Source organism: Electrophorus electricus, chromosome 3 (genome assembly GCF_013358815.1).
Source record: "Electrophorus electricus isolate fEleEle1 chromosome 3, fEleEle1.pri, whole genome shotgun sequence".
Classification (NCBI taxonomy): Eukaryota; Metazoa; Chordata; class Actinopteri; order Gymnotiformes; family Gymnotidae; genus Electrophorus; species Electrophorus electricus.
In genome coordinates, this window is record NC_049537.1 from 8,126,791 (window position 1) to 8,140,555 (window position 13,765).

Sequence of the window (13,765 nt, forward strand, 5' to 3'; positions counted from 1 at the left end):
GAATCATTGTTTTAAATATATTGTTTTATATGTAAAGTTACATTTGATTTTTTTCTTTTTTCTTTTTTAAAATGAATGTTAGCTTAGACAGCCATCCAAGGGAATTAGCCCAGCCTTTCTTTTCTGTCTTCATGTTAATTGAGAGACTTTTTAAAGATTTAAATTTACAAATCAAAGTAATATGCAAAGTAAAATAGAGCTGATAGTGCTCTTGTCCTTGTGATTGTATGCGTGACTATGGGTGGGTGGGTGGGTGTGTGTGTGTGTGTGTGACATGAAAGGAAGCCAGAGAGAGAGAGAGAGAGAGAGAGAGAGAGAGAGAGAGAGAGAGAGAGAGAGACAAGAGAGAGTTCTCTGACTCCACAAAGAAGGAAGTAAAAGAGTTGAGTAGGGAGGGTGAGAGATAATATGGGCAGGGCCACTACAGGAAGGCAGAAAAAAAGGGAAATGTGGGAAGGGTCCTAGCTGGTCTGAGTGTATTCCACACTCAGAAAGGAGGGACAGGAGCACTGGGTGCAGTATAAAAGCCTTGCACCACCCACCCCTCAGCTCTCGAGTCCTGCGTTCCTCCAGAGTGCACTCGTTTTTCTTCCTCACCGCCTCTCACATCCCACTATCACCATGAGCTACTACATGCCCCAGGCCTCTCACATTTCCTTCAGCCGGTCCACGCCAGGGTCGTATCGTGCTCTCAGCACGTACGGCGGCGCAGGAGGGCAAGGTACAAGGATCTCCACCGCTTCTGGGTACGGCGGCCTGCGCTCCTTGCCACCGGGCACCGCCGTCTCCTCCTCCACGGCCTTTAAGGTGAGCTCTGCGTCCACGGGACTGGGCGTGGGGGCAGGCACAGGCACTGGGTCCTTCAGAACAGCAGGCGCCTCAGCAGGGGTTTCTGCCGGATCTGTCCTGGGCAATGAGAAGGGCCAGATGCAGAATCTGAATGACCGTCTGGCCTCCTACCTGGAGACGGTGCGCAAGCTGGAGCAGGAGAACAGCGCGCTCGAGCAGAAGATCAAGGAGGCCATGGAGAAAGCAGGGCCAGACACACGTGACTACAGCAAGTACAATGCCATAATCGATGACCTGAGAAAGAAGGTAAGACATACCGCAAGAGGTAGGTTATCCATCCTACAAGAAAATATATTGAGAAACAAAAGAAATTCTAAATATACACACACTAAGGCAAATTTCCATGACTTGTAAACTTTGAAAAGTAAAGTGTATTTTAGACTATTAGCTTTTTAAAATTTCTCATTTTCCATTGCAGTTTTTAAAACTTTTAAACAAGTCTTAAGGGAAGGGGGAAGGAATGGGGTTATCAAATTTCCACCCGTTACAATGGAGGGAGAGGCGCAGCTCTTTGTCTTTGCCTTCCCCCTCATTCTCCTTCTCCCTTTTTTGCTATCCATTTTATATATTAGAAGGAAGTTCCTCACAGACCCTGATAGTTGTCATGGGTTTTCAAATGTCGGTTACTATGGAGAGAGACAAACACAAATATGTGTATAATTGTCTCTAGAGCCTTTGCAAAAATATTTAAACCACAGAGCCTTGCCAGCTCACACATCCCACTCTGTAACTAAGAGTCATAATGCAAAACAGATGTGATCACATGCTTGCTCACTTACACACACACACAAAGCTAAGAATGCAAAAGAGGAACTGCTCTGAAATTCAAAGGTTGCTAGTGTTTGTTCCCCTTTTTACTTTTGCCACATGGCTATGGACATTCAAAATAAAATTAATGTTTGAGTTGAAATTTAATTTGTGTGACAAATTATATCAAGGTTTACTGACACACAAGGCCTTCTGCTAAGCACAGGAAAAGTAGCTTCCGTTATTGTTCTATCAGGATGCCATACACAGTAAAAGAATAACAGGTGTTCTTTAAGAAAGGAAACTCTGTTCACTATTCCTAACCCAACCCCCAAAACATACTCATACATGCATCCACAAAAAACCACCTCCTTGAATAAACAAAGCTTTACAAAAATAGACGGAAATGACAGAAAATCTATTGATTATCTCTTAGCCTATCAGAACATGTCATGCTGTTATGTTCTATGAGAAACTTCATTATACTCTGAAAACTTATATTTACATATTACATTTACATATTACACTCCAAAAGGATTCTGAAATATTTTCAGGACTTTCATAACAACTGCCTGCACAACCAAATCCACAATGCTGACCAAAAGCAACATGAGCAGTACCAAAATTAATGCACATTGAATAGCTATGATTTAATTTGAGCATTATGCCAGTTTGATTAAATTAAACATTACTATCTCTCACATTCCAGGAACTACTGTAATTAATAACTGCTGACAAACATCTTAATGTTCTAATAAGCCCACCACATTATGAGATTAGTTCTGATTTCATGACCAAATCTGTCATAGCTATAATTTAGACCTTAGATCAGGGGTAGAACACAGACAGTCAAGGGCAAGCTCTGTACTATGACCTAAAGAGTCAGACAATGAAATCCATTTGAGGCCAGACAGAATATATAGCTTTTCACTCTAAGAACAGTTCTAGGTTACATGTCCTGTATCTACAAAGAACTGCAGGTTATGGTTTAGTGAAGTTAACATACTGGTTTGTCTTCAGATATTTGATGCCACTGTGGACAATGCAAGTCTTGTCCTGCAGATCGACAACGCTCGTCTGGCTACAGATGATTTCAGAGTCAAGTGAGGACCTAATTGAAAGTTACACAATAAATGAACATTACGTATAATTTTTGCAATTTAATTTGTATTTAAATGTCATAATTGTACGTCTATGTGTGTGTTATGTAGATATGAAAATGAGATGGCAATTAGGCAGTCAGTGGAGGCAGACATTGTAGGTCTGAAGAAAGTCATTGATGACACCAACATGGGTCGCATGAACATTGAGGCTGAAATTGAGGCTTTAAAAGAAGAGCTTGTCTTCCTCAGGAAAAACCATGATAATGTGAGTTTTAATTTCTAAATTAATTTGCTAATATTACATCAGTTGTATTTAACATCAAATGAGCATGAATCTCTACCTAATATTTAGAAACATTAAACAAACAATCAAAAATTCTGTATCTTTTCCCCTGGGATAAATCTAGTCTACTGTATTGTAATGTATGCTGTGTATCAGTCTCTCTCCCTGTCATCCTCTACAACAGGATGTTGCAGATCTGCGTAATCAGATTACCCAATCAGGCGTGCAGGTGGATGTTGATGCTCCAAAGGGGCAAGACCTAGCCCAGGTCATGGAGGAGATTAGGACAAACTACGAGAGGCTGGCACTCAAAAATGCAGAGGAGCTCAAAATGTGGCATGAGAATCAGGTAACAACAATGTGCTTACCTTAGGCTCAAACATGTCAAAGCGAGAAAAAGAACAGACCCAAGGCAGATTTAGTATGAACAATTAAGCATCAAATCTTCCAAACTTGATTCCAAGTTGTGACTTATTATTATAGGAAACAAAGACACCCAGTGTCATGAATTGCAAAGCACCATGTTTACACTGTGCTGATACTTGAGTGCTACAAAGCCCACATTATGGTGAAACGTCAGCATATTTAATGTGAGGGTGTGAGTGAATATCCAAGGTTCATATCTAAAACTATATTGGTTGACTTACTGCTGATTTATAAATGCAACTCTCCTAATGCTTTCTTTCCTTCTGCAGATAGCAGAGGTGCAGGTACAGGTATCTCAGAACACAGAAGCTCTACAAGGAGCTCAGACGGAGATAAATGACCTGCGAAGACAGATCCAGACACTGGAGATAGAGCTAGCTTCCCAACAAAGCCTAGTAATGCAACACCCACAAAACACAAGGGCAGACATGTTAAAATGCTCAAATCAGAACACTGTCCAATACCAGCATCCACTTGTAGAAAAAAATTATATCCATGATACTTACAAGATAAATACAACTAGCAATAATAATAATAATAATAATTTATTACCTCAGAAAGCATCTCTGGAGGACACACTTCGGAACACAGAGCTACATGCCAATGCAGAGATGGAGAAATACAACACTATCATCCTGCAGCTGGAGGGAGAGCTGGCGCAGCTAAGGGCCAAGATTACTGAGCAAGGCCAGGAGTATGAAGCCTTGCTCAACATGAAGATGAAACTGGAGGCCGAGATTGCCACCTACAAGAGCCTTCTGGATGGGGGAGATCTTAAGTGAGGGTCTATTCACACATATTCCTGGAAGATGATCCAGCTAATTCAAGTACATAAAACTGACTATGTTTCTGTTTGATTTTACAGACTCCAAGATGCACTGGAGTGAGTGACATCACAGATGCAGGTTGTAAAGGTGATGATTGAAAGGGTCAAATCCACAAAAATGTAAACTAATTTCAAAACGTGAAAATCTGCATGAAACCCTTCAGAAAATGCTTTGCCAAATTCCTCTGAAAGGGCACTGAAAATGATGGTTTTAAACATTTCCACTAGATGTTGTCTGTGAAGAAACAGTGAATAAACTTTAAAGTCGATCACTTTTAACAATAAGGCCCCAACTAGTTTTGAAATAGTAAATAATGTGAAAAATTAATTTAGCCTCTGTGAACACCTTTCATAAGTTCAATTGGGTAAAGATAAAATAAACCATGTTCTGAAAAAAAAGATCAATATTTGTCAGTTTTTTCAAACATATACACATTGTCCAGTTGGTTGATAAGAACCTCCAAGGAAATTCTCCTGACTAGACTATAAAGCTGTATATAATTCTATGGATGCTACTGACCACTGACAACAAATCAGGTTTGCCTCATGAAAGCTCTGGCAAATTGTTCAGTCAAAGTTCCTGATGTTATCTTTACCTAGAACACTTTATGCACAGTACACACACAAGTTAAAAGAACTTTAAATTGTTTTTCTCTAGCTTCTAAAGTACTTCATTGCCCTACGGACGTCTACAGAGTACCAACACAGCACAAACTGCAACAGATTTACATAGCCATGGTCTACTTTTTATCACAATATATTACGACAAAATTCCAAAATTGTCTACCTGTTGGAAAGTAAATTAAACTACTCTATAGAGACACCTCTAACCCTGGACTACAGAATGTATCGATATGCACTGAAGCTTGGAGAGCAGTGTCTAGTACATTAGTAGAGTTATGCCTGCTGCAAATTCCTCTGCACAAAAAAGCTCTACAGCACCCGCAGTTGATCACTAAGGCCTGGCCCACACAACGGTATTTGTAAAATACTAAATTATTTTGAAAATGTGAGAGACCCCACACACAGTGACAGACTTCAGATTTTTTTTTTTTTTGTCCTTGGTTGTTCTTCAGTTATGAAAGTCCCCACACTAAATGAAACACCACACACTTTTGTGAGATTTTGCTCATAAGCAAGCAGCCAATGTTCCGATTCTCAGAATCCTGTAGAATTTCATGAGAACAAATGACTTTCAATCAAAACAAACATAACGGATGACAGTGATTTGATTGTTATGTCAGTAGTGTGTGCATTTTGCAGAGAAAAAGCCATATTAAAGAAAAAATGTGGATGAAGACATGCTGTTGCCAAACTTAAAAAGTTTGTTTGCAACTTCTCTGCACCGCTTAGTTTTGCATTTAGAACTATGCACTGACAGCTTCAGCTCAGATCTCACTGCTTAAGGGTTTTTTGCATGTGATGCCGAACACTACATTTCATATTAGAGAACCAGCATCCTCCTTACCGTACAGGATATTGAGTCATAAATATTGAACAAATTTAATATTAATGAACTGCAATCGGTGTGGCCCTGAATGGACTTTGAGGATATTAGAGATGTAAAGATTACATTATATACACTCACACCATAGGATAATGTGGGAATATAAATTTAGGATCACCATGAATTTGGGAGAACTCTTGCAATTGTCAAGAGGGAAGAATTGGCTGCAAAATTAGCCCAGTTATCCTGCAGTGTGGGCCTTAATTAATATGCACCCTCAGTCTAGTTTTATCATTTTAGAAGGCCTTGGCATTGCCATAAACACGAAATATCTGTGCATGCATACACATGTAAACCCATTTTTACAGATGAGGAGGGGAAATGCTCAGCTATTATAACATGTCTATTGTAAATATTTTTGCATAGTGTAGGAAACCATCATTTTTAAAAAAGATGGAAAAAGTTATTGAATAATTTTTTTGTGACTATCTAGACATATAATACATGGCTGGTATAGGAGCCCAGAAGACATTGATTATGGATTATGGACAATTGATTATGCATTTTATATATAGCTGTGACGTGTGGATACACATTGTATTGTTCAGGACATTAATCACATGACTGCAGCAATAAGAGCATGAGTAGATGATGTCCATGATTCAGATTCAGTACCATGATTCAGAACCATTAATAAGCAATTGTTTGCTGTTGTGTTGCTCCCAATATTTTCTCTGAGCTTAAACACTTTCAAACAAATGAGAGGATGGGGGAGGGGTGGAGCTCAAGGGTTGTATATGTGTGGCTGTGGTCACTGGAACAGGCAGAATGAGAAGCAGAGACAGAACACAGACAGTGAAGTCTGGCTCAAAGGCTTAGGGCTACCAGCTTGGAATATTTGCATATTGCTATGTGGCTGTGTGGTGATACATGGAAATGAGAAGGTAGGATGTGTGTGTGTGTGTGTGTGTGTGTGTGTGTGTGTGTGTGTGTGTGTGTAATATCCACAGAAACATCACAAGTGATCTCTTTCTTTTCTATTTTAACATTAGCTATAAGGAAAGATCTGAATTTAGGGGCCTGTGCTGGAGATGAGGGTCATTCCAGCAGTTAAGAGGGTTTTCTCCTTTTCACAGTTGAGGGAATAGCACAATAACCTATAAACCCAATTGCAACGCAAATGAGACCACTTACTAGTACACTTCTAGTACATGGAAGCTCCATTCTAATTTTAGTGTTGTAATTCTAAGCAGAGCTGCATGACTAAATCAACACCACAGATGCAAAAATAATGATGCCATGCAGTGTTAGTGACTGGATCAATAATACTGTCCAACAGTATTGGTGTGTTGGTGTGTGTGTGTGTGTGTGTGTGAGAGAGAGAGAGAGAGAGAGAGAGAGAGAGAGAGAGAGAGAGAGAGAGAGAGAGTGAAAGGGAGGATGTTCTGTTTGTAAATAGATCCCAGGTTGAATTCTTGACATTCCATGAGCAGCCATTCTTTGGGAAAGAGGATTCTCTTTCTGAAAGTCTAGAATGTGCAGTACAGGCAGAAAGTCTAGAATGTGCGGCACAGGCAGAAATAAAGGTAGAGAGAAAGAAAATAGAATAGAGATTTAACTGTATTGACACAGTCAGTTTTGATTTTTGATTATTTTGATTTTATACAGATATTGAATTTTTCTACTATTTCAATATATCTGTCTTGAATGGAATTTCAGCAGCAGAGGAAAGCATCAGCATCCTTGATAATAATTGCTTCAGGGCAAATATGCACCATTAGTCTGATGACCCTTACCTCTCCAAGAGTTATCCACAATCTAGCTTCTCTGTATGGTGGTTTCTTCTACTGACTATATAACGGTCATTCCATGCCCACTCATCTAGGCCTCCCAGTTCATGTCATGGATTTTCTTGAAAATAAAATACATGTGAAAACTTATATTAAATTCATGAGACCTATAGTGCTACACCAAATACAATCTTTTATGTGTTTCTAAGCCTCACCAAAAGCCTATTTTTCACTGGATTGGGTTGAGATTTGTACTGAATTTCCAAGAAATCCTAAGGATAATTTGCAACATGTATTCATGTATATATTTGTTGCTGAAAGTTTTAGTTGTGAAATTAATAAATATAAATCCTTTATACCTAAAAAAAAAATCTTTAATTTTGAAAAATTCATATCTCGACTAGTTTTCACTTTCTTGCAAACAAATGTTTTTAAAGTTATTTGGTGCTGAATAAAAAATTATTAACATGGATCTTGTTAAATATAGGTTTGAAGCTAAAAAAAAAACAAAAAAACATTTTTTAAAGTATTTTAACTTTTTAATTTTTTTTTTTTATGGTGTTAATATTACGAATTGTCTATATATAAACACTTAAAGATGTTAGTTTCAGAGTTAATTAATCTTAATCACTACTTGAATGAATGAATTATAGATTATGCAATTTAAGACACGTTTACAGCATTTACAGCCTGTCTAGATTACTGCATTGCTCCCTATAGTGAATGTCAGCAAACCAATGGATATTTTTTTAACTACTCAGATCAATGGTATAACCATTTTAATTATGTTATTAACACTTTAAATGTTATTTAGTATAACCTACAGAAACCTCCTATTGACATTTTTTATGAAGTGCTATGAGTGCTATTCACATTTACAGTCTCTTTCTTTCTGCCAGATGTGGTAAAGATGCACTGGTCATCTGAGTGGGCAGAGCAACATTATGACATCACCTTTACTACATCACTACCTGCCCACCATAAGCCTCTTTCATATCCACAGTCCAGCTGTCCTGCCTTCTCTGGCTATTCTGATGACATCAGCGCCCTTGGTGCATCCACTCTACTGAAACACTATGCTGACAGGTATTCCTTTACTCCAGCCTACCCAGAGCCTGGCACTTTCCAAACAAATAACCCCCTCCAGGATGCCTGGCCTCTGGGCCACAATCCAGAGAGGCTGCCTGAGCTAGAAAGAGTGAAGGGGTCTTTGGGGAGCACAAGTAGCCTTACGGAGCAATTCAGCACTGATACCATAAGTCAGGATTACACTTCCACCTACAATGGTCCACATGTGTACCCTAAACCTACCTACCTGCCGCAGCGAGCTTTTGCCTTGCCAACTTCCTACCAACCTCGTGCACTAGGGTATACCTATGTCCCCTATGTACTCCCTTTGGGCATACACACACTCACACATCTGAGTAGCAGCCTCCCAAACGACCATGGTGGACAGGCCTTTAAATGGCCTGACAATCTCCAAGACCTTCCTCGCAACAAGAAGTCCAGATTTGACCAGAGCAAAACTGCCAGAGTGTCACCTTATGCAATTAAGGATTACAGCAGTCACCCAGTCATTGATGCCACTGGAAACAGAAGTGCAGACCTCCATAATTTCAAGACAGGTTTTTTACATTTTGAATTTGAAGGTAGACCTGGTGGGAAAGACCTGTCATCTATAGCCCATTGATACCACCTCTTATGAAGTTCCCGAGCAGTACACTTACCTCTAAGTATTGATTTATGCAATAAACACAGTACCTTTAAGAGAGGAAGTTTTTGTTTAGAGGATACACATCTCATCTTGAAACAGCAGAGTAGTAATTATGAAAGAATATTAGTCAGTAAATAAGGTTTTAGTAATATTGTGGATGTTTTAGGAATTCAGGTGATTCAGGCAAAAGATCATATTTCATAATAACCCATTTATTATTATGAAGCAGGTTCCAGCACAATTTGGAACAGAATCTATATCTTTAAACATCCTAGGTCTTACTTTTGGTGGTATATCCCCTTTCCTGTTCCTTCTTTATGTAATCAATCAGTGAAATAAGCCTCTAAGCATAATTCCCTCAATCAATACATTTAAATCCAAAGGAAAAGCAAGATAGATGGGGGAAAGAACAGAGGAGACATAGAATAGTCTCATTCTCATTTCAGACTCAGGAATTTATACTCAGGAAACTCAGACATTTGTGTAATACCAGGGCATATGTTTTATATCAGGGCAAAAATGTGCATATTTATAAAAGTGATATTTTGATTTTGACAAGTTTACTGTTTTTAATGGGCCCACTATACTATATATACCTCAGCTGTTGTCCTCATGAAATTATGATTGAAAAGGGAATGAGTTACTGCTAAAAAAAAAAAAAAAAAAAAGGCATTTACATTAAAGCCCAAAGGGTTTGATTACATTTGAATCCCTAAAATCATCCCAAAGCCTCCAATGAAGAACAAACAAAAAAAGCCAAATGGAGGTGATCAGCTTCCTCTTTCTAGTCTGCCATTGATGTGAGTAACAAGGAACACATGGCTTCCCACGGTTGGCTGATATGCATCAGTAGGCATGTTTTGATGTGTATTCCGGTCCCATTCTCTCTAGTGGGACCTATCTAAAGGCCCAAAACTTGTGTGAGATGTGTGAAGGCAAACCACTGGTTAAAACTTGAAATTTACAAACATGTCACAAATGTCTGTTTTCTGTGGCTGGTTTTAAGTAAATGTTTAAAAACTACCATGTGTTTACTTATGCATTGGTTTATGTTGAATACAAAGTATAGGTACAAGTGTTTATTCAATTTATTATGTTTTTCCTCTTAGAATATCTGCCTTAAGAAACCATAATGCAAAATAAAAACACTTTTACAAATTACAATTTGTGACTATTGATGAAAAAAATATTTTCCAAAGTAAAACGTTGTGTCCAATTGTATATTCTACTATTTAGCCAACTTACAAGCAGTGAAAATATTCCATATTGCAATTTTACAGTTTTTTGTATGTTCTACCCAATCTTATATGACAACCCTTTGAGACATATTTCTACTGTTCCATTTGTATAAACTGCACCAACCATTAGTTTGCACCAATTTTAACCACTAGGTTCCTGTGTTTAAACTTACTGTGACACATTCAATTATTCTTGAAAGACATTAAACATTAACTTATATCCCTCCTATCAGTATTACATGAAAAAATAAAATCTTGGTTTATTTTGCATTAGCTAAAACACCAATCTATCCTAGATTAAAATAAAGTCTAAGAATAATAAATATAGTCTATGTATAAACCCTTACTAAAACCATTAGGATGGCAATGAATATTTACAAATATTTTGAGAAAAAATCTAATCGACAATAACCTGACTTTTAGACTAAAATCCCTAACCCTTAGATTGACTGTTTCTCTGTTAAGATCTTCAGAAAAAAAATCCCCATCCACAAACCTCCTGTGTACCAGTATGCAGGATGACAGATGTTCTATTATCTAAAGACTCCTCCTCTAACTGCACCCAAATTTGCACCCTATATAATTCTAGCACACACATTCACAGTCTTCCTCCCAGGTTCCCAGACCACTGCACTCTGGAGAATTTTGTATTTTGAGAAGATTTTACATTGCATTGGGAAGCCTTACTCTCATTTACAGTTTTTACATCTCATTGTTGTGGATTAGTTCATGGTGGTCTTTACATTGTAGCTGAATTTGGGGAAAAGATCTTACTGTTGATTACTCTAAGACAAAGCAAACAAAACACAACTGTAAATATAGTTTACCTTCAAATTTATATGAACATTATATAGCAACAATAGGCTTTGGGAGAAATAGCCACTTTATTAGAAACACCTTGGTTGTGTTTATAGTCTATGGCACATCTATTGCCATCTATTGTACAGTTTGTATTAGCCATTGGACAAGTTATGAGCGCAGGATGCTTGGCTGCACATCATTGGGTGGCAGGTCATGCTTAATTAAACAGTGGTACTCACTCATGTATTAACTCCAGTTGAACTCGTGCCCTATAAATCTGCACCAACCACCCACATCCATGCCTCTTCCATATCAGTGTTGATGCTACTTTCAGAATGGTCCGTTACTAAAATAATTAGCAGTCATCCATGGCCATGTGGTCAGACTGATGGTTTATAAATGGTGTACCTGATAAAATGGCCAGTGAGTTTACAACTGAGGTAGGTGTTTCAATAAGTTCCTAGTAAGTGCATTACAGTGGCTTCCCAATCTAACCAATTCATTTATACATTAGGCAGGGTAAGTTTTAGGTAGAGCAAATATTAGGTATTGAGGATCATATCTCTATCTTTATTTTTAGGACTAAATAGAAAACTACTATTAAATTACATAAACATAATTTCACTTGCTTTTACATGTATTCTTGGAAATTTTGCTTGATTTTGCATATACACTTGGATGCAGATAATGGATTAAAATGAATTATTGGTGCATCTGAAATTTTAAATTTGATAAAAATGTATAACATTAATATTAGATGTGCAGATACATATCCTCCTATATAAAACATGTTTATTAGAGACTATGTACTGGTGATGTATTACCTTAAACCGATCCTTACCCTGACAAAAGTGTAAAAACATACACTTCATATTTATAGTGAAATTCAAATTTAAACAATAACACAGGATGCCATACCTGGTCAAGTAATTTACTAAATACACCAATCAGCATCACTATTAAAATCACATACCTAATATTGTGTAGGTCCCCCTTGTGCCTTCACAGCAGCTCTGATACTGACTGATGTATGAACCTCTGGAGGGGTCCTGTGGTATCTGGTACTACTAAGTTTTTAGCAGCAGATCCATTACGTTCTGTAAATTGAAAAGTAAGGTCTCCATGGATTGGACTTTTTTTTTGAGCACATCCTACAGATGATCACTTTCTGAAATATATGCCAGGTAAATTTGTTATCTGGATTAAGTAGTTTTTGGGATGAGTTTGGTGTGGACAAATGAAGTGACATGCCCCAAGCGATCAGCAGGAGGCTAAACAAGTGTTTTGCTTTGGTGCATTGTAACTGCGCAAGTGCTAAATAGTTTAAGTTGTGATGGCAACTGCTAGCTGCTATTATGGATTATTGTATCACTGCAGCTAAGGTGACCTATTGAATAGTATTGTATTGTATATTTTATTGTGTATAGACTGTATAATGTGGGGTTTTGAGTAAAGTCCCAAAAGACCCTTCACAAGACCGGCCCACCAGGAAACCTCGCCAATAGCCAGTCCATGTATAATTATTGGGAAGTTTGGAGAAGATGAGAAGATACCAAGGTGTTTTCACCTTAATTTTTGTTGTAGGCAGTCATTGGTGCTTCACACACACACACACACACACACACACACACACACACACACACACACACACACACACACACACACACACACAAACATATATATATATATATATATATATATATATATATATATATATATATATGAGAGTGTCTCGGTTAGATTACCTGCAACTTCCTGTAGGTAACTCGCATTTTTTGGAATCCTACTCTCTAATCCTAATCCTATTGCTCACCTTTAGATACCATGCACCCATTTCCCATAGTAGTTTTCCAGTTCTTGTGACTTTTAGGTAGTTTACAGAACCAAAATACAGATCTAAAAAATAACTGCACTGTAAGCAGCCTTTTCTCCTTTACTAACTCTTTCAACTCTTCCAAGTTCAATTTTATGCCTACTCACACCCATTACTGGACAGCAAAAGCATCTTAACATTATGCGCTTAATTAGCCTAACAGTATTAACAACATAGTCTTGTCGGTGTATTGAAGCCTCTTTGGTATGAATGTGAGACACTTAGTATCTCAGTCATGAAATACTAAGACAAGATGTCTTCAGCATTTTGTCCATTTCCACATTTTTTAAAGATGTTCAGTCAAACACAACTTAGTGAAAGTATGTACATTTCTAACATTCTAGTCTGCAGTCTTTTTTTGTCATGATCTGTATATTTGTGGTAAATGCATCCTGCTCAATAGCCCACCCACACATTCACAGAGTACCTACATGGGCTGTAGGTCATACATATTGGCTAATGTGCCCACAATACATCCCCATCTAACCACATCAAAATAAAACACCAGCACACTGTTATAACTGGAAGGCTGCTTTATTGTTTGGAAAAGGTTTCGTGCTCAAATGAAGACAATCTTTCTCTGATTCTCACTAAGTCCAAGTGGTTGTGCAACACACCTTCTCCTTTCCAACATCAGTGGCAAGAGATAAGAACAACATTGTCAACCA

General features: G+C 37.9%; 1 protein-coding gene across 1 annotated transcript; it reads left to right on the top strand.

The window, feature by feature from the left end:
* Positions 1–505: 505 nt before the first annotated feature.
* krt18b (keratin 18b) lies at positions 506–4,633 on the top strand. The gene is made up of 7 exons (XM_027030266.2): positions 506–1,095; positions 2,617–2,699; positions 2,808–2,964; positions 3,167–3,331; positions 3,678–3,803; positions 3,966–4,186; positions 4,274–4,633. Exons 1-7 carry the CDS (start codon positions 622–624, stop codon positions 4,293–4,295), a joined length of 1,248 nt encoding a protein of 415 aa, XP_026886067.2. The 5' UTR covers positions 506–621; the 3' UTR covers positions 4,296–4,633.
* The last annotated feature ends 9,132 nt before the right edge of the window (positions 4,634–13,765 follow it).